This window comes from Bubalus kerabau, chromosome 4 (genome assembly GCF_029407905.1).
Source record: "Bubalus kerabau isolate K-KA32 ecotype Philippines breed swamp buffalo chromosome 4, PCC_UOA_SB_1v2, whole genome shotgun sequence".
NCBI classification, from domain to species: domain Eukaryota; kingdom Metazoa; phylum Chordata; class Mammalia; order Artiodactyla; family Bovidae; genus Bubalus; species Bubalus kerabau.
This window is the reverse complement of record NC_073627.1, coordinates 135,951,941-135,978,826: the sequence shown is the minus strand read 5'-3', so window position 1 is coordinate 135,978,826 and position 26,886 is coordinate 135,951,941. Positions and strand designations below refer to the sequence as shown.

The window sequence follows — 26,886 nt, the reverse complement described above, 5'->3', positions numbered from 1 at the left end:
CTTTTGCAAGCCAACCCAACCACTGTCACCCCCGTTTCTGGAAATGAGGGAGTGAAGTGAAGTGAAGTTGCTCAGTTGTGTCCAACTCTTTGTTACCCCCTGGACAGTAGCCTAGTAGGCTCCTTCGTCCATGGGATTTTCCAGGCAAGAATACTGGAATGGGTTGCCATTTCCTTCTCCGGGAGATCTTCCCAACCCAGAGATTGTTGGCAGATACTTTACCGTCTGAGCCACCAGGGAAATGAAGGAATGACAGTCCAATAAGCATCCCATAAGAATTTAATTATTTAAATGGTTAGGAAATTATTCTATCCATATTTTTCTTTTCTTTTTTTAAAACTGAGTTGGTTCAATCAATCAACAAAACTCTCATCTGAGCAACAGTGCTTTTATAGACAATGTTGACCTACTGGTCAGTTGCAAGTCTGCAGTCCTGAACTACACACTTCTCAAATATAGTACTCTATATGAGATCAACAGTCTCTTACTGGTGTAAGTAGAAAATCAGCTTTCTCTAAGAGATCTCATCATTGTTTGACAATTCTGGAAGTCTCACCAAGATAACTGTGAAAACTCTTCCCAGGTAGCATTCCAGACAGTCTCAAACCAACAGATGCACTCACTGGGCCCCCCATCTGGGCCCCCCATGCTTAACTTCACTTATCCTTCAGGTCTGCTGCCAAGATAGTAAATCCCAAAACCAGCTGAGGTCTGACTAGTTTCATTAACTCCAATTGCTTTAATAACATCGGCCTTTCAGTTTACAAATGCATTATCTGGTATATAATTAGATGGAGGTCTTTGTACAAGGTCTTTAGGCTTTCTGTTTTGAAGATATACTATTTGAAAATATTTTTGATATTAAGTTGACTATTCTTCACTTGCTTATTTTGCTTTTGCTATTACATGTCAATATGCATAAAGTCTTCATTTGTTTTTGTTTTCTCCTGGACCTCCCTGTCTCTGTTCAATGTGTGAGGGAGTGTTCTATAATGAATGGACAGAGGCATAAGCCAGATAAATCTTGAAACCAAGCCGATCTACACCTGAACATTATAGGCCCACTACACCAGTGACCAATTTGTAAAAAAGAATTTCTCAAAAGTCATGAAGGCATTCTTCGTCTTGTCAATTTGTAAGAGAAGGTCACTTTGTTTGTTTAGTTCAAATTCCAGGGTCAATGATAGTTGGGTCACTGATCTCATGGCCCCTTCCTATCTGTGGTTGGAACCTGAGATACGGTTCACAAACACACATCCTTCAATGACCTTAGTGCTTCTTTTTCTTGTTTGTCACGGGTTTGTTAATGTCAAAGTCTCAATGTCTCCCTGCTTTTGATATAAAAGACACACTACTATCCTAATCTTGCCGTTTCCTTGGTAAATGGGGGAAAATTTTTTTTCAGTTAAAGTTAAAATGCCCAAAGTGCACATGTGACATTCTCCAGTATAGATCATAAGCTAACTCATAAAACAAACCTCAATAAATATAAATGGATAAAAATACATAAGGCCTCTAACCACAACAGAATGAAATTAGAAATAACTGACAGAAAGAAATTTGGGAAATACACAAAACGTGGAAATTAACATATTATCCTAGATAATCAATGGGTCAAACAAGACATTACAAGGGAAATCAGAAAATACTTTGAGTTTGATGAAAATGAAAACACAACATAATCAAACTTATGGGATACAGCTAAAGCAATATTTAGAAGGGAATTTATAGCTATAAATGCCTGTATTAAAAAGAAGAAATATCTCAAATAATTCTTCTACCTTGAGACAATGGAAAAAGAAGAGCAAGTTAAACCTGAAACAAGCAGAAAATTAGATGACAAGGGACAGAGAGCACATGAGTAGCTTCAGGATTGGGGCTGATCCCAGGAAAGTCCAAGGCATATCTAGAGGGTTGGAACTTTCAGCCCCACCCCTCCATTTCTGGGAAGGGGAGAGGGGCTGCAGATTGAACTTGACCACCAAAGACAAATAATCTAATCAATAATGCCTACGTAATGGAACCTCCATAAAAACCTCGGATAGGTTTGAGGGAGGTTCTAGATTGGTAGGGGCTTCCTGGTGGTTCAGTTGGTAAAGAATCTGCCTGCAATGCACAAGACTGCCTGCAGGGGACCTAGGTTTGATGAACTCACGGACATGATGGGAGGGTGGGTGTGCCTGGAGAGCGTGCCCTATTCTCTACTGCCTTAAACTGCTCTTCCATTTGATTACTTCTAAGTTTGCACAGTTTATAATAAACCAGCAATTTTTTTAAAAAAAATTTAGAAATAAAGTAAGCAGAAGGAAGGAAATAATTAATAAAAGAGTGAAAAGTAATGAAATAGGGATTATCAACATAACCAAACATTGGTTTAAGAGGTCAGCAACACTGACAATGCTTTAGCTAGACCACCGATGAAAACAAGGAGACCAGACTGCTAAAATCAGGAATAAAACAGGGGACTTCACTACTGGCCTCAAAGAAGCAAAAAGGATTATAAGAGAACACTTCTTAGCAGTATGTCAACAAATTAGATTCCCTTAAATGAAATGGATAAATTCCTAGAAAGCCACAAACTAATCCAAGAATAAAATAAAAACCTGAAGAAACCTCTAACAATACAACAAATTAGTAATTTAAAAACTGAACACAAAGAAAAATTCAAGCCCAGATGGCTTCACTGTTAAATTTCTATGAAGCATTCAAAGAAAACTGAATACTTATCCTTTACAACTCTTCAAAAAAAAAAAAAAAAGAACAGGGAGAGAATGCTTCCTATTTCTTTCTATAAGGTCAATATTACTCAGATAACAAAACGAGAAAAAGGCATCACAAGTACAGATCAGTATCTCTTTTGAATACAGACACAAAAATTCCTGACAAACTATAAGGAAACCAAATCCAGCAACATAAGAAAAGAATTATACAATATTACCAAGTAGATTCCAGCAATGTATAGTCAATTTAACATCCAAAAATCAATTTAAAAATCAGAATTTTTAAAGTGATCATCTCTACAGACACACAAAAAGCAGTCAACAAAATCCAATAGCCTTTCATGATAAAAAACATTCAGCAAACTAAGAATAAAAGGGAACTTGCTCAACATGACAAAGGGCATCTTCAAAACCCATAATTAACACTGTACTTAAAGGTAAAAGACTGGATGTTTTCCCCCTTAAAATCAGAACAGGAAAAGATATCCACTCTCACCACTTTTATTCAGCATTGTACTAGAGGTCCTGGCAGGGCAATTGACAAGAAAAAAAATAAAAGACATCCATATTGGAAAGGAAGAAGTAAAAATATCTCTATTTTCACATTATATGGTCTCTTATATAGAAAATTTTGAGGTATATGTAAAGAAAATTAATAGAATAAATGAGTTCAAAGGGGCTGCAGGATAGAAGATCAGTATACAAAAATCAACTGTGCCTCTATACACTTACAAAGAACAATCCAAAAATGAAATTTAAAAATTCAATTTATAAAATCATTAAAAGACTAAAATATCTGTACTTAGGAATAAATGTGAAACCTACACTCTGAATCACTACAAAATCACTCAAAATACTTACACTCAAAATCACTGCAGATGGTGACTGCAGCCATGAAATTAAAAGATGCTCACTCCTTGGAAGGAAAGTTATGACCAACCTAGACAGCATATTGCAGATAGTGATTGCAACCATGAAATTAAAAGACACTTACTCCTTGGAAGGAAAGTTATGACCAACCTAGATAGCATATTAAAAAGCAGAGACGTTACTTTGCCAACAAAGGTCAGTCTAGTCAAGGCTATGGTTTCTCCAGTAGTCATGTATGGATGTGAGAGTTGGACTATAAAGAAAGCTGAGTGCCAAAGAATTGATGCTTTTGAACTGTGGTGTTGGAGAAGACTCTTGAGAGTCCTTTGGACTGCAAGGAGATCCAACCAGTCCACCCTAAAGGAGACCAGTCCTGGGTGTTCATTGGAAGGACTGATGCTAAAGCTGAAACTCTAATACTTTGGCCACCGGATGTGAAGGGCTGACTCATTTGAAAAGACCCTGATGTTGGGAAAGACTGAAGGCAGGAGGAGAAGGGGATGACAGAGGATGAGATGGTTGGATGGCATCACCGACTCAATGGACATGGTCTGGGTAGACCCCAGCAGTTGGTGATGGACAGGGAGGCCTGGAGTGCTGAAGTTCACGGGGTCGCAAAGAGTTGGACACGACTGAGCGACTGAACTGATTACACTCTGAAAACTATAAAACACTGTTGAAAGAAATTAAAGAAGATCTAACTAAGCGGAAAAGCTCTTGTGTTCCTAGATCAGAAGACAATATTGTTCAGATGGTAATACTCTTCAAATCAATCTGATTCAACATATCCCTATCAGAACCCCAGTTGATATACTGGTAGAATTTGACAAGCTGACTCTAAAATTCATATGAAGTGCAGGAAATCCAGAACTATCACAAGAAATCTTAAAAAAGAACAAGGTTAAACGACTCATATTTCCCAATTTCAAGACTTAACACAAAGTTACAGTAATCAGACAGTGTGGCACTGAATTAAAGATAGTCATAGACCAATGGAACAGAATTGAGAGTCCAGAAATAAATCCATGCGTTGAACTGATTTTAAACAAGGATGCCAAGGAACATTCAATGGAGGAAAGATCAGTTTTTTAAATAAATGGTACTCAAATAACTGGAAATCTTTATGCAAAAGAATGAAGTTGGACACCTACCTCATACCACACTGAAAATTTTATTCAAAACCTAAATGTAACAGCTAAAACTATAAAACTATTCAAAGAAAACAGAGGGGTAAATCTATATGACCTCAGATTTTTGCAATGGATTTTTACATGATACAGGAACACCAGCAGCAAAAGGAAAAACAGATAAACTGGACTTCATGAAACTGAAAACTTTAATGCTTCAAAGACTTTTGTACTTCAAGAAAGTAAAGAAAACCTACAGAATGAGAAAAAATTTCCAAATCATGTATCTGATAAAGAGACTGGTACCTTGAATATATAAAGAAGTCTTGCAACTTAATAAAAAGACAAATGATTCCACTTAAAAAGCAGGCAAAGTATCTGAATAGACATTTCTTTAAAGAAGATATACATATGGCCAATAAGCAGAGAGGCAGAGGAACCAGAGATCAAATTGCCAACATCCGCTGGATCATGGAAAAAGCAAGAGAGTTCCAGAAAAACATCTATTTCTGCTTTATTGACTATGCCAAAGCCTTTGACTGTGTGGATCACAATAAACTGTGGAAAATTCTGAAAGAGATGGGAATACCAGACCACCTGATCTGCCTCTTGAGAAATTTGTATGCAGGTCAGGAAGCAACAGTTAGAACTGGACATGGAACAACAGACTGGTTCCAAATAGGAAAAGGAGTACATCAAGGCTGTATGTTGTCACCCTGCTTATTTAACTTATATGCAGAGTATATCATGAGAAACGCTGGGCTGGAGGAAGCACAAGCTGGAATCAAGATTGCCAGGAGAAATATCAATAACCTCAGATATGCAAATGACACCACCCTGAGCACAGAAAGTGAAGAACTAAAGAGCCTCTTGAGGAAAGCGAAAGTGGAGAGTGAAAAAGTTGGCTTAAAGCTCAACATACAGAAAACGAAGATCATGGCATCCGGTCCCATCACTTCATGGGAAATAGATGGGGAAACAGTGGAAACAGTGTCAGACTTTATTTTTTTGGGCTCCAAAATCACTGCAGATGGTGACTGCAGCCATGAAATTAAAAGACGTTTACTCCTTGGAAGGAAAGTTATGACCAACTTAGATAGCATATTGAAAAGCAGAGACATTACTTTGCCAACAAAGGTCAGTCTAGTCAAGGCTATGGTTTTTCCTGTGGTCATGTATGGATGTGCGAGTTGGACTGTGAAGAAGGCTGAGCGCCGAAGAATTGATGCTTTTGAACTGTGGGTGTTGGAGAAGACTCTTGAGAGTCTCTTGGACTGCAAGGAGATCCAACCAGTCCATTGTGAAGGAGATCAGCCCTGGGATTTCTTTGAAAGGAATGATGCTAAAGCTGAAACTCCAGTACTTTGGCCACCTCATGCGAAGTGTGACTCATTGGAAAAGACTCTGATGCTGGGAGGGATTGGGGGCAGGAGGAGAAGGGGATGACAGAGGATGAGATGGCTGGATGGCATCACTGACTCGATGGACGTGAGTCTGGGTGAACTCCGGGAGTTGGTGATGGACAGGGAGGCCTGGCGTGCTGTGATTCATGGGGTCGCAAAGAGTCAGACACGACTGAGCGACTGAACTGAACTGAACTGAATAAGCACAGAAACAGATTTTCTATATCATTAATCATCAGTGAAATGCAAATCAAAACTACACCATTTCCAACCACTTGAATGATGAGAATCATAAAGACAGATAATACATGTTGGTGAGGATATGGACAAATCACAACCCTTACACACTGCTGATGGGAATGTAAAACGGTAGAGTCACTTTTGGAAAATAGTCTAGCAGTTCCTCAAATGGTGAACATAAAGTTAGCATATGATCCAGCAGTTCCACTCACAGGTATTTACAGAAAAGAAATTAAAACATAAGTCCACAGGAAACACTTGTGCCTGCAAGTTCATAGCAGTGTTATCTGCAATAGTTCTCTAGCGAAAACAACTCTAATCTCTGTCTCTAAACGAATGTGCATAAAAAAATAAGATATATATCCATTCAATGTAATATTATTCAGCCACTGAAAAGGAATGAAGTTCTGATACATATCACAACATGGATGAACCTTAAAAACATGCCAAATCAAAAATTACACATTTATTACATGACCCTATTTATATAAAATATCCAGAATAGATCAATCTATAGATATACAAAGTATATTAGTTGTTGCCGAGGTCTGGGTGAAGATGAAGGAATTGAGAAATGATAGCTAAGAGGTGCAGGATTTCTTTCTGAAGCCATGAAAATGTTCTACAGTTGATTGTACTGATGGATGCATAACTATGTGACTTATATTAAGCCACAGTTAAAATAGGTACTGAATGTTGTATGAATCATGTCTTAATAAATCTGTTAAAAAGGATCACACGTATTTATTACCTCACAGTTTCAAAGGGTCAGTAATTTGGGTGTGGCTTAGTTGAGTGTCTCTGGTTCAGGGTATTTCACAAGGCTGCAAGCAAGGTGTCAACCAGGGCTACAGACATCTCAAAGCTCAGCCAAAGAAGGCTCTGATTCTAAGTTCACTTCACTGGGCTGCTCCACAACCTGGCAGCTGGTTTCCTCAGGGTGAGTGACCCAAGACAGCAAGAGAGAGTACCCAAGACAGATGCCACAGTCTTTTTATATCTCACCTCAGAAGTGACATCCACTGACATCAAAAGCAAAGGCTACAAAGGCAAAATTAACAAGTGGGACTACAACAAACTAAAAAGCTTCTGCACAGCAAAGGAAACCATCAACAAAATGAAAAGACAACTTACAAAATGCGAGAGAATATTTGCAGGTCACATACCTGATATGGGGTTAATATCCAAAATATATGATAAACTCATACAACTCAACAACAGCAAAAAGAAAACAATATAATTAAAGAATGGGCAAAGGATTTGAAGAGCTATTTTTCCAAAGAAGGCATACAAATGGTCAACAAGTACATGAAAAGGTGCTCACACCATTACTCATGAAGAAAATGCAAATCAAAACCACAATGAGATCACTTCACATCTGTTAGAATGGCTATTATAAAAAATACAGGAAATAAGTATTGGTGAGGATGTGGTGAAAAGGGAACCCTTATACACTTGGGAGGCAACGTAAATTAGTGCAGCCACTGAAGAACAGTATGGAGGTTCCTCAAAAAACTAAAAATAGAACCACCATACAATTCAGTAATTCAACTTCTGGGAATTTATCTGAAGGAGATAAAAACACCAACTCAAAAAGATACATGCACTCCCACGTTTGCTGCAGTATTATTTACAAAAGCCAAGACGTAGAAGCATCCTAAGTGTCCACAAACAGACGAATGGAAAAAGAAACCATATTATTTAAACACACACACACATGAACATACAATGCAGTATTATTCAGCTATAAAGAAGGAAATCCTGCTATTTGGGGCAACATGGATGGACCCTGAGGGTATTACACTAAGAGAAATAAATCAGACAAAGAAAGACAAATATTATATGATTTCATGTACGTATGAAATGGAAGGAAAGGAGGAAGGGAGGAAGGAAGGAACCAAATCTTCAATTCATCCATACAGAGAACAGGCTGGTGGTTGCCAGAGGCAGGGGACAGGAAATAGATGAAATGGGTGAAGACAAGCAAAAGATGCAAATTTCCAGTTATAAAATAAATACATCCTAGGAATGTAATATACAACATGGTGACTATAGTTGATAATAGTACACTGTGTGTTTTAAAGCTGCTTTCAAATCTTAAAAAGTATTCAGCACAAGAAAAAAATTTGCAATTGTCTGGTAATGGATGCTAACAAGACTCAGTGACTTACTGTGGTGACCATTTCACAATATTTACATATATCATTATGTAGTACACTTGAAATTAACACGACATTATATATCAACTAATCACACTAGGACCACAGCCTTGTCTAACTCAATGAAACTAAGCCATGCCGGTGGAGCAACCCAAGATGGGCGGGTCATGGTGGAGAGATCTGACAGAATGTGGTCCACTGGAGAAGGAAATGGCAAACCACTTCAGTATTCTTGCCTTGAGAACCCCATGAACAGTATGAAAAGGCAAAATGATAGGATACTGAAAGAGGAACTCCCCAGGTCAGTAGGTGCCCAATATGCTACTGGAGATCAGTGGAGAAATAACTCCAGAAAGAATGAAGGGATGGAGCCAAAGCAAAAACAATACCCAGCTGTGGATGTGACTGGTGATAGAAGCAAGGTTCAGTGCTGTAAAGAGCAATATTGCATAGGAACCTTGAATGTCAGGTCCATGAATCAAGGCAAATTGGAAGTGGTCAAACAAGAGATGGCAAGAGTGAATGTCAACATTCTAGGAATCAGCAAACGGAAATGGACTGGAATGGGTGAATTTAACTCAGATGACCATTATATCTACTACTGCGGGCAGGAATCCCTCAGAAGAAATGGAGTAGCCATCATGGTCAACAAGAGAGTCCGAAATGCAGTACTTGGATGCAATCTCAAAAATGACAGAATAATCTCCATTCGTTTCCAAGGCAAACCATTCAATATCACAGTAATCCAAGTCTATGCCCCAACCAGTAACGCTGAAGAAGCTGAAGTTGAACGGTTCTATGAAGACCTACAAGACCTTTTAGAACTAACACCCCAAAAATGATGTCCTTTTCATTATAGGGGACTGGAATGCAAAAGTAGGAAGTCAAGAAACACCTGGAGTAACAGGCAAATTTGGCCTTGGAATACGGAATGAAGCAGGGCAAAGACTCATAGAGTTTTGCCAAGAAAATGCACTGATCATAACAAACACCCTCTTGCAACAACATAAGAGAAGACTCTATACATGCACATCACCAGATGGTCAACACCGAAATCAGACTGATTATATTCTTTGCAGCCAACGATGGAGAAGCTCTATACAGTCAACAAAAACAAGACCAGGAGCTGACTGTGGCTCAGATCATGAACTCCTTATTACCAAATTCAGACTGAAATTGAAGAAAGTAGGGAAAACCACTAGACCATTCAGGTATGACCTAAATCAAATCCCTATGATTATACAGTGGAAGTGAGAAATAGATTTAAGGGCCTAGATCTGATAGATAGAGTGCCTGATGAACTATGGAACGAGATTCGTGACATTGTACAGGAGACAGGGATCAAGACCATCCCCATGGAAAAGAAAAGCAAAAAAGCAAAATGGCTGGCTGGGGAGGCCTTACAAATAGCTGTGAAAAGAAGAGAAGTGAAAAGCAAAGGAGAAAAGGAAAGATATAAACATCTGAATGCAGAGTTTCAAAGAACAGCAAGAAGAGATAAGAAAGCCTTCTTCAGCAATCAATGCAAAGAAATAGAGGAAAACAACAGAATGGGAAAGACTAGAGATCTCTTCAAGAAAATCAGATAGATACCAAAAGAACATTTCATGCAAAGATGGGCTTGATAAAGGACAGGAATGGTATGGACCTAACAGAAGCAGAAGATATTAAGAAGAGATGGCAAGAATACACAGAAGAACTGTACAAAAAAGATCTTCATGACCCAGATAATCACGATGGTGTGATCACTGACCTAGAGCCAGACATCCTGGAATGTGAAGTCAAGTGGGCCTTAGAAAGCATCACTACGAACAAAGCTAGTGGAAGTGACAGAATTCCAGTGGAGCTATTCCAAATCCTGAAAGATGATGCTGTGAAAGTGCTGCACTCAATATGCCAGCAAATTTGGAAAACTCAGCAGTGGCCACAGGACTGGAAAAGGTCAGTTTTCATTCCAATCCCAAAGAAAGGCAATGCCAAAGAATGCTCAAACTACCGCACAATTGCACTCATCTCACACGCTAGTAAAGTAATGCTCAAAATTCTTCAAGCCAAGGTTCAGCAATATGTGAACTGTGAACTTCCAGATGTTCAAGCTGGTTTTAGAAAAGGCAGAGGAACCAGAGATCAAATTGCCAATATCTGCTGGATCATAGAAAAAGCAAGAGAGTTCCAGAAAAACATCTATTTCTGCTTTATTGACTATGCCAAAGCCTTTGACTGTGTGGATCACACTAAACTGTGGAAAATTCTGAAAGAGATGGGAATACCAGACCACCTGACCTGCCTCTTGAGAAACCTATATGCAGGTCAGGAAGCAACAGTTAGAACTGGACATGGAACAACAGACTGGTTCCAAATAGGAAAAGGAGTACATCAAGGCTGTATATTGTCAGCCTGCTTATTTAACTTCTATGCAGAGTACATCATGAGAAACGCTGGACTAGAAGAAACACAAGCTGTAATTAAGACTACTGGGAGAAATATCAATAATCTCAGATATGCAGATGACACCACCCTTATGGCAGAAAGTGAAGAGGAACTAAAAAGCCTCTTGATGAAAGTGAAAGTGGAGAGTGAAAAAGTTGGCTTAAAGCTCAACATTCAGAAAACGAAGATCATGGCATCCAGTCCCATCACTTCATGGGAAATAGATGGGGAAACAGTGGAAACAGTGTCAGACTTTATTTTTGGGGGGCTCCAAAATCACTGCAGATAGTGACTGCAGCCATGAAATTTTTTAAAAGACGCTTACTCCTTGGAAGGAAAGTTATGACCAACCTAGATAGCATATTCAAAAGCAGAGACATTACTTTGCCAACAAAGGTCCATCTAGTCAAGGCTATGGTTTTTCCTGTGGTCATGTATGGATGTGAGAGTTGGACTGTGAAGAAGGCTGAGTGCCGAAGAATTGATGCTTTTGAACTGTGGGTGTTGGAGAAGACTCTTGAGAGTCTCTTGGACTGCAAGGAGATCCAACCAGTCCATTCTGAAGGAGATCAGCCCTGGGACTTCTTTGGAAGGAATGATGCTAAAGCTGAAACTCCAGTACTTTGGCCACCTCATGAGAAGAGTTGACTCACTGGAAAAGACTCTGATGCTGGGAGGGATTGGGGGCAAGAGAAGGGGACGACAGAGAATGAGATGGCTGGATGGCATCACTGACTTGATGGACATGAGTCTCAGTGAACTCCGGGAGTTGGTGATGGTCAAGGAGGCCTGGCGTGCTGCGATTCATGGGGTCGCAAAGAGTCAAACACGACAGAGCGACTGATCTGATCTCTGATATGTCAGCTATATCTCAATTTTTTAAAGTGATATTCTATCTGATCCCTTCTGCCATATTCTCTTTTTTCATTGAAGTACAGTTGATTCACAGTGTTGTGTTAATTTCAGATGTATAGCAAAGTGATTCAATTATACCTATATATGTATTCTTTTTCAAATTCTTTTCTATTGTGAATTATTATAAGATATTGAATATAGTTCCCTTTGATATACAGAAGATCTTTGTTGTTTATTTTGTAAATAGTATTGTGTATATGTTAATTTTAAACTCGTAATTTATCCTTCTCCCTTTTCCCCTTTGGTTACCATATGCTATGCTATGCTAAGTCACTTCAGTCGTGTCTGACTCTGTGCGACCCCATAGATGGCAGCCCACCAGGCTCCCCCGTCCCTGGGATTCTCCAGGCAAGAACACTGGAGTGGGCTGCCATTTCCTTCTTCAATGCATGAAAGTGAAAAGTGAAAGTGAAGTTCCCTCAGTCGTGTCCGACTCTTAGCGACCCCATGGATTGCAGCCTAACAGGCTCCTCCGTCCATGGGATTTTCTAAGGAAGAGTACTGGAATGGGGTGCCATTGTTGGTTACCATAAGTTTGTTTTTTATGTTTATGAATCTATTTCCAGTTTGTAAGTAAGTTCATTTGTAAGTTTTTTTTAATATTTCACATGTAAGTCATACCATATATTTGTCTTTCTCTAACTTACTTCATTTAATATGATAATCTCAAGGTCCATCTATGTCATTGCAAGGGGCATTATTTCATTCTTCTTTATGGGTGAGTAATAGTCCCTTGTATACATCTATATACTGTATCATCTTTATCCATTTATCTGTCAATGGATATCTAAGTTGTTTCCATGTGTTGTCTATTGTAAACAGTGCTGCTATGAACATTGGAGTAGATGTGTCGTTCCGAATTAAAGAGTTTCCTCTTGATGTATGCCCAGGAATGGAATTGTTGGATCATATGATAGCTCTATATTTAGTTTTTTAGGGAACCTCCATACTCTCCATTGTGGCTATACCAATTTACGTTTCCACCAACAATGTAGAGGAGGATGCCTTTTGCTCCACACCATTTCCAGCATTTATTATTTGTAGAATTCTTGATGATGATTACTCTGACCAGAGTGAGGTGATATCTCATTGTAGTTCTGATTGCATTTCTCTAATGATTAGTGATTCTGAGCATCTTTTCTTGTATCTGTTGGCTATCTGTATGCCTTCTTTGGAGAAATGTCTATTTAGGTCTTCTGCCCATTTTTTTGATTGGGCTGTTTGTTGCCACTTTTCATTCATTAGAAATAAGTCAGGGACTTCCCTGGTGGTCCAGTGGTAGAGAATCCACTTTTCAATGCAGGGGACACAGGCTCGATCCCTGTTCAGGGAACTGAGATTCCACATGTCGAGAAGCAACTAAGTCTGCAGGCCACAAGAAGAGAAGCCCGCATGCTACAACAAATAGCCCCTGCACTGCAACCAGAGACACTCCTGCACATCACAACTGGAGAAAGCCCACGCAATGCAATGAAGAGCTCACACACCACAACCAAGATCCAGCATAGCAAAAAAAAAAAGGAAGTCAATAAATCCAGCCCACACTCGAGGTGAGGGCTAAGCACTAGAAATACTGGGAAACCACATCTAGACACATTACAGGTATTCCTTGGAGACACTGCGATTAAGTTCAAGATGGCTACAATAAAGCAAGTCACACAAAATTTTCGGCTGCCTAGTACATATAAGGTTTCCCTGGTGGCTCAGGTGGTAAAGAAGCCTCTTGCAATGTGGGAGACCTGGGTTCGATCCCTGGGTTGGGAAGATTCCCTGGAGGAGGAAATGGCAACCCACTCCAGAATTCTTGCCTGGAGAATCCCCATGGACAGAGGAGCCTGGAGGCTATAGTCCATGGGGTTGCAAAGAGTCAGACATGAATGAGCGACTAAGCGCAGCACAGCACAATGCACATAAAGGGCTTCCCAGGTGGCTCTGTGGTAAAGAACCCGCCTGCCAATGCAGGATATGAAGGCTCAATCCCTGGTAGGGAAGGTCCCCTGGAGAAGGGAATGGCAACCCATTCCAGTATTCTTGCCTGAGAAATCCCATGGACAGAGGACCCTGGCAGGCTCCAGTCAAGGGGTAGCAGCGAGTCAGACATGACTGAGTGAGCACAGCACAGTGCATAATAAAGTTGAGTTTATACTACAGTGTAGTCCATTAAGTATGCAACAGCATTATGACTAAAAATGTGACACATCTTAATTAAAAAAGACTTTATTGCTAAAAAATGCTAACCATCATCTGAGCCTTCAGCAAGTTGTACTCTTTCTGTAACAGTAACACCAAAGATCATAACAAATATAATCATGGTGCCCATACTTTTTTGATGCAGGACTGCCACATAACTTTCATTTTGTAGAACACTATAATGCACTGCACAATAAAATGAGGTATACCTCCATAGTGAAACTGCTGAAAACTAAAGATCAAAAAAAAAAAAAAAATACCTTAAAAAAAAGTTAACAGAGTTGATTCATCAATAGAAATACTTAAAATACAAAATGTTTTTCAGTATATCGTGTAACAGTACCAAAACAATTGTGATAATCCTAACATCATACCAAGATAAGTTCCAGAAGGTTTAAAACACTGGAAATAAAAATAAAGCAAGTAGTAGACCTGGGTTCCATCCCTGGGTCAGGAAGATCCCCTGGAGAAGGGAATGGCAATCCACTCCAGTATTCTTGCCTGGAGAATTCCACGGACACAAGAGCCTGGTGGGCTACAGCCTAGGCGGTTACAAAGAGTCAGACATGACTTAGCAACTAACACTTTCACTCTTTCAGACCTTTCTAAGCAGAGAAACAAAGACAGAAACCATAAAGAAAAAGAGTGAATTCAAAGACATCTATTTTTATTTAACAAACATTCCTGAACACTTACTATAGGCTAGGAATAAACTCATTCTGGGTGTACCATGTGAGAAAAAGAAACATGGTCCTCACCATGAAGACAGAGTCGAGACAGAATAAACCATTACAAATTCATTCAAGAAAACCCAAGTCATCGTCTCCCTCGCTCTCACAGCCCACATCCCGCTGGGAAATGGACTGGGCGCCACTTTCAGGTCCTATCCAGGGGCCAGCCGCTGCTCACTGCCACCACGCTGCCACGCCCACCTCTCCACTGATTAGGACAGGAGCGTTCTGGCTAGTTCCCCACTTTGACCCCATCCCACCAAGCCTATTCGCCAAGCAGTAAGGAAAGGGATCCTTCCATAACTCAAGTCACACCATGCCACTCCTGCCTATATGCCCTATGTTTCGCCCACAGTAAAAGTGAAAATCTTCACAACAGACTTACCAAGCTCTACATCCTCAGTCCCTCCATCTACTCCATCTTCCCACTGCTCTCACCTCACTTGCTCTGTTCTAGCCAACCTGGTTTCTCTGTTGCTTCTCGAAGAGCCAGGCATACTTCTAACTTAGGTCTGTACCTCAGTTGTCCCTCTAACAAGAATGCCCTTAGCCTATACGTTCACCTGGTTAACTCCCTCACCTGTTCCAAGCGTTGGTTCAACTGAGCTTGACATGCCACCTAAATGCCAGCTCTCCATCCCAATGCACCTCATCCCATGGACTCCTGATCTCTCCTACCCTGTGTTCTACCTATTTTTTCTTCCACAGCTCGCATCATTTCTAGTACACTACACAATTTACTTATCATGTTTTTTATTTACTATTTATCTCACCTGACTACAATGCAAACTCCATAAGAAGAGGGATCTTTGTTTTGTTAACTGCAAAGTCCCAAAACTCTGGCACAAACTGGAATTCTATGAATCCATGTTGATGGAATGAATGAATTTATCCAATAAGCAAGATTGATGAGCCTGATAAACCTAGCAGTTATATATAGCTGGTGAGAAAATAATGTAAGTTTTCTAGAGGCTAATCAATCAATATGTATTTAAATATATTATAGTAAATAGTTCAAGTCTAACGTGTTTGGCCTTTCCATTAAGTAATTCCACTTCTAGGTACCCAAATAAAAAAAAAATTATAGATGCACACAGATTTATGTATAAGGTAGGATTTCATATAGCCATTATAAATTGTATATATCCGTATTTACTACAGTAATACTTTTGTGTTTTGTCTTGTTTTTTGGTTTTGAACAAGTGTTTTATTTATTTTTTACTTTATAATATTGTATTGGTTTTGCCATACATCAACATGAATCCGCCACGAGTGTACACGTGTTCCCCATCCTGAACCCCCCTCCCACCTCCCTCCCCATACCATCCCTCTGGGTCATCCCAGTGCACCAGCCCCAAGCTTCCTGTATCCTGCATCGAACTTGGACTGGCGATTAGTAATACTCTTAAACAAAAACCCAGGGTGTGTGTATATTACACCAAGTCTTCTCAACCAGAGACTTAGATACATTCCTCCTCAGTCTAAGCACAGCAGGTCTCTATTCAGATGTCTGTCTTGGTAGGACTCAAGGAAACAGCACATGCATTCAATATCTTTAATCTGTTCTACAATTTAAAACCCCCAAAGAACAATGGGCTAAATGTGTATTTATTAGCAGCTACTACTGAACTTCTCAGAAAACTGTTAACTTGTTAAAGGCAGATTCCCCCCATCCATCCACTCACATGATGTCCAGCACAGAATCATTCCGAATGACCTTATGGGAGACATCCGCTAGCAGGAAAAGACCTCCGTCTGTCCTCCGGATGCTAGCTGCATAGCCCGGCCAGATCTGCAATCTGAAGACACAGATGGCCTTTACCCTGGGATGCTAAAAGAACCACAGATATTTCCACGCCCCCATTTGAGGCAATACTTTGGGCAGATACTGCCCCTCCCCAATAACAATGAGAAAGCAATAGGAAACAAATGAAGTCAGCATCACTATGAACTTAATAAAACACTTAATTAACTCACAAATTGTACCTGCTATCATAAAAGGCTGATACAGTGATTGCAATGAAAATTTTTTTTGTAGAACGTTCAAAACTGAGGAAGAAGAAACCACCACCAACCTGTGTTGCTGCAGCACCATAGCACTTGTAGGGTCATAGAAGTTTCTTCCCACAAGCTTCATATCTAAAAGTTTCATTACCCTGAAATAAAGAGCAAAGAATGAGTTTTCTAGTAGAAGATTTAAAAATAAATAAGTTCAAGTGCTCTTAGCTACATTTTCCTTTGAAAGCCTAAAAGGGCAGAAAGGCTGATGTTCTTTGCACAATATAGCGTTTATGTACAGAACATTCTTACCAAAAGGAAAATAAAAATTACCAAAGCATTTATCTCACTGTATATGCAAATGATCGCAGCTCTTTCTCCTAACTAGGTAACCAAAAATCAAGTTGACTTTCCAAGCTCAATTTACATTCTTTACCCTATTAACTAAAAATAGCACAAGAGAGTCCATTTCTAAATTTGTGAATATCAGTCTGGCACAGGAAGTTATGTTTGTTCCTAGCAGTTCAGCTTACTAAGTAGAAATCAGGTTTTGTGTTTTGTGAAAGAAGTGGTTTGGGAATAACAGTTTCATGAAAATTTGAGAGTTTTCAGAAGAGTAAAAATAAAAAATTATGAGCTGTCTATAGCCAAACCTTCAAAGGACCGAGAGAAATTCTAGCAAAAATTTTTACACACTACCTCTTCATGTAGACCCATCACGGTGTTTAATGTAACATCATTAAATATACACCATCAACATTTGCTTTTAAAGTTCCTGAATGAATCAAAGGAACACATTTCCTCTAGCCAACCACCTCAGACCTACTTTCATATACCCAAATCTGTCCAATCACCCAAGATAAGTTAGCCTTTAATGTCATGCATTTATTTATTAAATATTTCCAAACTCTCTATATACACACTATAGTTTTAATACCATCCAAGGCTCCTGAAGAGCTCTGTTACAAAGACTGAGGTTAAAGAAAATAAGACTTCAGCCATCTCTTACCGACGGAATACAACATTGTAGAAGGGAATGCACAAGTCAGAACAGGGCTCCAGGATCTTTGTCAACTGAATCTTAATGGTGATCTCAGCACTGTCAGTTTTCCTTTGACTCTTTAACTCAAGAACCTAACAAATAAACATATGTATGTAAAAAGAAATGCCATTAGCAAACCCTAATCTAATCCAACTTGTGTTCTAGAACACTAACATATCTTAATCATGTTTTTTTTTTTTTCTGTTACTTTGCTGTCCACACTAGACAAATCACAGCAGGACAAGCAGGGTTTACAAGAGGATTTGGTAAGAGACACCCAATGGAGAACTAGCAATAGAGCCTCATGATTTTGAAATCTTATAGTATTCTTTGTCACTGAGGTCAAAGGCTTCCAACCACTCCTCTTAAAGAAAGAAGGAACTAGAAAGAACTCATATATAAAAAGTTTCTCAGTTTGCAATTTCTTGATTGTAGAGAAGTCCACCCTCCCTCTCACAATAGGAAAGTACAACTCAAATGTTCAGGGACACTATGATTTCCCACCACTCTGGCTTCGTCCCAAAATGCATTTCCTATTTGGTCTCACTTGCTGAAGCCTAACAGGTAGATAGAGAATGGATCCATCAAAAGCAGTGACATTTCCGGTGGCAGCTTGATGGTCCTTCAACATGCCAAACCTCATGCTTTTGCACTCCACGTTGGGGCTAGAAAATAATAAAGAGGATTTTACTTCAGTATGACTTTACAGTAGGGCAGCAGGTTTGTTGGAGAAACAGTCATTTGTGACTACTGCTCCATCTAGTGGTCATGCTAAACAATTCAAATATATCTATCTGATTAAAAGGATGGGGAACACATGCACACTCATGGTGGATTCAAGTCAATGTATGGCAAAATCAATACAATATTGTAAAGTAAAATAAATAATTAATTAAAAAAATATATAAAAATTCCCACCAAAAAAAAAAAAGAACTCTGACCCAAGTCTCACTTAAAATAAAAACAATCCTCACTCAAACATAACTGCCTTAGCATGTCGGGGTACATTCTTTGAGAGTTTAGACCAGAGGGCCAAACAACTTCTACAGAAAGGTTTTACAGGCCATATGGTCTCTGCTGTAACTACTCATCTCTGCTAACATAGCACGGAAGCCTTATAGACCATAGGTAAACCAATAAGCAAGGCTACATTCTAGCAACACTTTATTACAGAAATAGGCAGTGGGTCAGATTTGCCTGGCAGGCCTGTCATAGTCTGCTAATCCCTGATCCAACATCTGTAGAAATATACACTTTTTCAAAAATATATTTTTACTGGAGAAGGAAATGGCAACCCACTCCAGTATCCTTGCCTGGAAAAATCTCATGGACAGAGGAGCCTGGTGGGCTGCAGTCCATGGGGTTGCAAAAAATAAATAAATAAAAATTAAAAAATATTTTTAAAAAACAGTATTTTAGTATAACCATTTTTCACTCAACAATTTCAACTTTTTATGAATTCATTGGCACAAATCTTAGTTTTGAAAAATTCCAATAGCTATTTTGTATGATGATTTTCCCATTAGATTACAATAATGCTCACAACCTTATCCTACAACTTCGAAGTTTAAACAAACCCAAGGCTAAAAAGGGCCAAGCATGTTCAAGTATGTGAAGAAAGATAAAAACTACAAAAAGTTCAGGTGGTAATCCAGTACAGTCATTGCCAAAACTAAGCACTCACATGCTAACATCACATTTCAAAACACTTGTTCAAAAAAAATCATATATTAATATCCACAAGGCGTTATACCCCAGACAACTTTTGAGTTAGTCTTTTTAGAGCCCTATCATGTCAAGGAATCCACAGGATGACCAGTCACTGTAGTGCATCCTCTCGGTATTCTCTCAAGGGCCTGGCATTCTCATCACATTGTAGCTTCAAAGGTCCACAACTACAATCTCAAAATGTACAGAATCCACGTTGTCTCCACAGCCTGGTCAACGCACAGATCCATGAGGAGTCACACACCCGTTCTGTTTCAGGAACAGTCGTCAGTCCACTTTCCTCACATTAACACCCATCTCTGTTCCTTACGTTCCAGAACAGGTCCATTCTCACTACCTTCTCCTCCTGTGAGTTCAATTTAACCCAGTTTCTTGGCTCCTTCTCTTATCATACATGCTCAGCTCTGGTTTCTTACCTCACAGAAACATTTAAAGCAATCTGGCTACCCTCTCTAATTAGCATTTCATTTCTCAATCATCTTACAAACATTTAAAATAAGTGGCTAGTCCCCTGGCTATTTCTCATGGCCCATGCTCCCCTTTGTTCTTTTAATCTATTTTTTTCCCTCATAACATTAAAGAAAAGGAATACAAATACAAGATAAGTTAAAAGGTTATGAAGGGGTCTATGCAAGTAAAGGGGCTTCCCAGTTAGTGCCTCTGGTAAAGAATATGCCTGCCAATGCAGGAGACCTGAGAGACAGAGGTTCGATCGTTGGATTGGGAAGATCCCCTGGAGGAGAGAGTGGCAACCATACCAGTATTCTTGCCTGGTAAATCCCATGGACAGAGAAGCGTGGTGGGCTACAGTCCATAGGGTCACAAAGAGTCCAATACTACTGAGTACCATGCAAGTAAAAGGCCCTGAACCTAAGTTTCATTAACTTCAAAGAAAATCCACTTCTAACCTCATGCATAAAATTGCGCTTATTAAGTTAAAATCTGGATTGGTAATACAGCTAAACAGACACACAGAAAAGTTAATTTCAAACTTATTGCAAGGATTTGAGTATTTGAAGTTCTGTAGGGGGAGGTAAATGCATCAGGAATTATAAAGAAAAACAATTCAGTTATTCCTATTGAACTATTTCTTTACTGCTCTCTAAGAAGTAAACAATACGGGGTGGGGGGAAGCTTTGAATACCTGAAAGTCACATGATATTGATAAACTGCTTCATTATGACACTGTATTTTGATAAGGTTCAATCCCAAAGACTGAGGTATTCCTTTTGATCCTTGCTTCACAAAAAGCTCTCTAGAAAATAAAAATAAAAAAATAAAAGCACCCACAGATACCAAAAACAAATAGCCCATGCCACAAAAATACAAAGAAAGCAAAGAAAGAAGGATAGATAGATTGGGGGAAGTAGTATTTTATAGGTACACAGGCCCTCAAGACATACAAAAGAAGCTTTGAAAGAAAGAAGGTAAATTCTTGCAATTTCTAATTAGAGCAGCAAGGTCACCCTATTTGTCCTAGTAATATCACTGGAATAACTAGGTCAACTAACTAAGAACATAAGAATTAGTTCTGTAGAAAAAAATGAACAGCTGCAATGTATTTCCCAGATAATTTCCTTATCTACAGCATGACAAGAATTATCTATGTCTGAATTGGAAAGGAAATGAAAAGTCATGAGTTGATTGATATATATTATCAGCACTAACCCCATTTCACCTCATCAGGAATTGTCCACCTCTTCTGTCATTCTCCCCACTGGCAAAAAACAAAACAACCCTGTGGTGCCTACCACAAGGGAGGACTTTAGACACAACAAAAGAGGGCGTGCAATCCTATGAGAGAACAGAGTGTGCAATCCTATGAGAAGGCCTCCGCTACATCATCCCCAAGCAGGAAGGCAGCACTCCTGACTTACTTCTTGCGCTCTGCAGTCCCAAGTGGAGGGGTATCAAGAGAGTATAGTGGGGCCTGGGGCAGAGCGGGCAGAGGTGAGAGCTGGGCAGGATCCTGATAAGGCGGGCTGAGAGCACCGGGAGCCTTGTATATTCCTCTGCCTAAACCAGCTGCTCTTCCCACTGGTAACAAAGATGCATCCAAATTCCCTCTTCCGAGCATCCTGAATCGTTGAAAAGAGACAAATCAGGACTTTCTCAATCATGCTTCTATCTATTCTCCCAACTAAATCAGTCCTCAAATCTCATTCTTTCCCTGGAGGAGTCAGCAAAAGGAACCCAAACATTGGGATTCTCTCTGAATCCAATATGCCAACAAGACTCACTCATCAATTACTATTAAAATGGACTCTGAGGGCCAACTTCCATAGCAGAAATTGAGGTGGAAGTCTGACCCACCTGGGATAAAGAATCAGCACCATCAGTATGACTTCTTTAGAGGGCAAAGGAGGTGGTGAACTGTGCTGTGGAAAACTGCTTTTACCTTGTCCAAAGACTGACTGGGTCAGTAGTTACTGACTACTTTTGGAAAATGCCCATTCTTACTATGAAACCATGCACTGTTTCCTTGTGAGGCAATATAACCCACTTTAGAGTTTCTCTTTGGACTTGGAGACATTTCATCTAAATTTGATAGCTACCCAAGGAGGCAACTTTACCCACCTATTCCAACCAACGGAGGCCTCTGCCATCTTGCTATCCCCAGCTGCCAACAATGAAGGATCCAGAAGAGTGGGATGGGGTTCTTCTTTGTCCTTGCATGCCATACTGGAAGATAAGCCTAGACCTAAAATGCCTCTACCTAAAGGAAAGGTCAGATCCCAGCTTTAACTGTGAGCTGAACATTTTGTAAAATACAGTAATTTTTTTGAAGATAAACTGTGTTAATTTAAGAACAAAGCAATGATACACAACATCACATTTTCTCAAGTTAGTTTTCCACATACCTAAAGGAGGCATCTCCCGTTTTGGAGGGGTCTGGGATGCTGTTTCAAGCCCCAGTCCTCGGAACATTGAGACTAAACCCACAGACTCCTACAGAAAGTCAAAGAATAATGTTATTCTAAGATACACTTTAAAAGGCCAGAAATATTGTTGATTTTATTCAAACCTTGGTAAATAATAAAAATTATCCACTTCAAATTCTATAAATATCAAGAATAAAGGATAAAAATACCTCATAAAAATTGTTTAAATCCTTATGGTTTTCTTTAAGAACACTTATAACTATGTCATATAAGGCTTTTAAACATAAATATAGTTCATGATTTTATAAATATAGTTCATATTAGGTTTTTAAGCATAAATATAGTTCATACTCAGAGAAGGCAATGGCAACCCACTCCAGTACTCTTGCCTGGAAAATCCCAAGGGCGGAGGAGCCTGGTAGGCTGCAGTCCATGGGGTCACTAAGAATCAGATACGACTGAGCAACTTCACTTTTACTTTTCACTTTCATGCACTGGAGAAGGAAATGGCAACCCACTCCAGCATTCTTGCCTGGAGAATCCCAGGGACGGGGGAGCCTGCCGTCTATGGGGTCACACAGAGTCGGACATGACTGAAGCAACTTAGCAGCAGCAGCAGCAACAGTATAGTTCATACTTTGGCCACCCGATGCGAAGAACTGACTCATTAGAAAAGACCCTGACACTGAGAAAGACTGAAGCCAGGAGGAGAAGGGGATGACAGAGGATGAGATGGTTGGATGGCATCACCGACTCGATGGACAGAGTTTGAGCAAGCTCCAGCAGTTGGTGACGGACAGGGAAGCCTGGCGTGCTGCAGTCCACAGGGTCACAAAGAGTTGGACAGGACTGAGCGACAGAACTGAACTGATAGTTCATGATTTAATATAAGTATTCCAAATGCAACAGAACTACTTTTCTAGTTCATTTCCTGTACACCTAATATAAGTGGGCACAAGCATACCAGCTAATAAATTTTCCCAAAAAACATGTCATTTAAGGATATCAGAAGTCTTGGGGTTTGTTTTTTTTTTAAACAATCCTCAACAAAACTTGTTACTGCTTTCCTGTGGCAGTCTTGGAAGTTTACTACTGTTACACCAATCAGAGTTGCCACATATGGACTCAAGCAATCCCATCTGAGTGAAAACACAGGATTACTGTCATCAGTGTTTCTTTTTATAGAACGTTACATCTAACATGGTCAACACTACTTCACATGGTCACAACTGCATTATTAGGTTCTTCCTATATCTAACTCTCTATTCTTTGAAATTTGTTAATTACAGACAAAAACCATTTTAACAATTACTATATAATCAGGAGATTAAGAATGCACATCCATGTAAGTATATATACAGCAGTAACAATAGCCAAAGATCCTTTTTTTCTTTAAGATTTGGGCAAAGAGCCTTCTGAAAGGAACTATTCTTAACAATTATGACCTTAGAGGCAACAGTGGCTGCTAATACCACAGAGTTCAACCCAGAGTGAAAATCTAAACACTAAAGGCTATATCTCTAAACCTGTCATGTATGTATGTATGTACATATTTATACTTTTAGAAGTCAGGAAACTAAGCCATTTACCCAAGTCCATCTAACATTCATTATGAGGCACTTTTTCTAGACCTGCAATTCAAGAACTTCAAATATATTCCTAGAAGATCAAACTACTTGTTTAAGGGGGAAATAAAAACAATGCCTGCTTTCATATAGGGCTTCCCAGTTTCCTAAGTACCTTGAAATCCATTGTTTGCTCTAATGATAAGCTGCATGCTGCTACTGTGTATACAGACACGGTCTTACCTTTTGCACTGGCCCACTCTGTGGACTCGGCTCCTTTTGCTTTCCAAACACATGGCCCCTGCCTGCAGGTACTGCACTGCTCAGAGCTGGGTCCAAAGGTTTTGGAGCTTGTGGCCAAGAGCCTGGCATCCGCACAGACTGAGATGGGTGCATGGGAGACAGGCCCCTGAAGCGTGGTCGGACAGGATCCATTTTAAGGCTGCAGAGGACATGAGTGTCAATCTGTCCTTGTTTATTACCTGCCATCATTTTATATTTTAAATGATTCCCAAAGAATGTCCTTTTCCTCCACAACAGACACACAAAGCACTCAAAGAAAAAAAAGCTACTTTGGATCATACCAATGATACTCTTATATGATATTCACAATATATTATATTCAAAAGTTTCTATTTAGCCCAGAATGTTCTAAATACTCTCAATCAGCAATCTCTTAAAGGCCAAACACTCCTTAATTTTACTCATATTTTCTACCCAAAGAGCTTCTTTGAGAACTCAGTCCTGCAAGTTAACTACCAGATGGGGAAGGAAGTATTTTTTATGTATGGGCATGATTTTGCTTTATAAGTAAGTATATAGTTAACATATCACAAAAATTTTGTGTCAATAAATATTTATGTTTTGCTTTATTTGGGGCCTCTCTACCAGGGACCTAATCTTTTTCCCAGTCTATTTTCATAGTAAACTATTCCATCTCCTCCTTGATTCCTTAGTGTGCTTCTCTGAATCTTTATCCAATTCCTTTCAACAGAGCTCTTTTCTCACTCTATCAGAACTGAGGTCTTCAGCATACAGACCCTTCCTCATTTGAGCCTATGATTCCTGCTTAGTCTCACAGGTGACATTTAATACTTGCCCCTGCCCTCAAGGTAACCAGGGATGATGCTCTTCTTGGCCCTCAAGTCTCAGACTCACTAAGCCTCTTCAAAATCACTTTATATAATCTACAGACTTCAAGACTTCTCTTTTTTTAAAAGGCCATGCCAGGCTTTCCTGGTAGCTCAGCTAGTAAGGAATCCACCCGCAAGGTGGGAGACCTGGGTTCAATCCCTGGGTTGCGAAGATCCCCTGGAGAAGGGAACTGCTACCCACTCCAGTATTCTGGCCTGGAGAATTCCATGGACTGTATAGCTCATGGGGTCGCAAAGAGTCCAACATGACCGAGCAACTTTCACTTTTAGGGGCATATAGGATCTTAGTTCCCCAGCTAGGAATCGAACCTATGCCCCCTGAAGTGGAAGCATAGAGACTTAACCACTTAGACCCCTAGCAAAGGCCCAAGACTCCTTCTTTCAGGGGCTCCTTTTCACTGTCCTGACTCACCCCAATTCCCAAAGAAGCTTCTGTAATTAACAAGTAAGCCTCTTCTTAATTTTTACAAACCTGTCTTAACTATAAATTACTGAGAAATCACGTCATGCACATAAAGAAAAGGCTGACATACAATTTCTAAGGCAATTCTACAGATGAAAGCGGTTCAGGATTTGGCAAAACTTTTTTTATACAAACTATTATTTTTTACACTAAAACGGAAAGGCATGCCTCCTCCTCAAAGGCTACTGGAGTTCTCCCCTATAATTGTTCAAACTCCTTTTCAGTTAGCTTGACCTCTTGGCTCACACCTTCCTACCACCACTGGAAGAAACCAGAGCAATTAGTAGTCTAACTGGTACACACTGAGAGGCACCGTGACACCTACCAATTACAGGATTTCTGGAATCCTTTTCTTTCTTCACCCCTCTCTTACCTCCACCATCACTTCTACAGATTCAAGCACCTCCTCCAGAAAGCCCTCCCTTACTGTGGATTTTCTCCTTTGATTAGTTAACAAATAGCTGACTGAGTCTAAGGCCCAACCCGGAAGAATCCCAGGACAGACAGATCCTAGGACAGGCGAGGCCTACATTCCACACTCCTCCAGGTGCGAGCTCCAGACTGGGTTCTATGACTGGGATGTAACCAGAAGGGAAGGTCCCCTACGCTCCTTCAACCTGGAGAAAGCATCATTCCCCAAACCAAGACTCCACCAGCGGTCTGGCCCACTGTTCCTGCCCAAGGAACACTCAACGCATTCAACCACCTCCCTGCCAATAGCCTCCTCCCTCCTCCGTTCCACCTTTTCAAGGGTCTGCCTTCCTCCTACACCCGCAACCTCAAATAACGACTTCCTGCCCCCGCCCCAGGTCCAGCCTCCACCCAGGGGCCCACAGACTCCGCACTTTCCCAAGGGGAGGGGGGGAGGGGGCCACAGGGACCCCAGCTTACCACCAAGAACTTGAGTGCGAGCGCACCTGACCTGTAGCAGAGCGACCTCTGCCTCCCTGGTCTTCCACACCTGCGTCCCGTTCTCTCACCAGCGCTGGACTCCACGGAGCATCTTGGCTGCGCCTCAGGAGAAGCCAGCGCTCAAGGTTCCTACCACGCCAAAAGCCCACATGCTCCAGACCTCGAGTTCCCGTCCTCTCGCGAGGCCTAAGCGACTGAACCCATTGGCCAAATGACGTGCCATTCACAAGAACCGCCATCTCATTGGCTCTTCTGCAAAGAGCCTTCCTCTCCCATTCCAGCCGTCTCACGCCGTGGTGGCGAGGTTCACCCGGAAAGGGTGCTCAAAGTGGCGGGGGAAGTGGCGGGGGTGTGTCC

General features: G+C 40.2%; 1 protein-coding gene across 5 annotated transcripts in view; it reads right to left on the bottom strand.

Annotated features, from left to right (window-relative positions):
- Positions 1-26,686, bottom strand: part of PIWIL2 (piwi like RNA-mediated gene silencing 2) — a 76,773-nt gene extending 50,087 nt beyond the window's left edge. For 3 of the 5 annotated variants that reach the window (XR_008713725.1, XM_055578698.1, XM_055578701.1), the window contains exons 1-10: positions 26,509-26,686; positions 24,244-24,442; positions 22,415-22,502; positions 22,131-22,269; positions 21,431-21,631; positions 20,698-20,808; positions 18,373-18,490; positions 17,793-17,917; positions 16,861-16,941; positions 16,471-16,584 (exon numbers count right to left, since the gene is read on the bottom strand). Coding sequence is in view for 4 of the 5 variants with exons in the window: in XM_055578698.1 (XP_055434673.1) it covers positions 16,471-16,584; positions 16,861-16,941; positions 17,793-17,917; positions 18,373-18,490; positions 20,698-20,808; positions 21,431-21,631; positions 22,131-22,269; positions 22,415-22,502; positions 24,244-24,435 (1,169 nt within the window). In the remaining variant the exon portion in view is untranslated. The remainder of the gene's footprint in view (positions 1-16,470; positions 16,585-16,860; positions 16,942-17,792; positions 17,918-18,372; positions 18,491-20,697; positions 20,809-21,430; positions 21,632-22,130; positions 22,270-22,414; positions 22,503-24,243; positions 24,443-26,508) is intronic. The other 2 variants (XM_055578699.1, XM_055578700.1) reach the window with 2 other exon arrangements.
- Between the last annotated feature and the right edge of the window lie 200 nt (positions 26,687-26,886).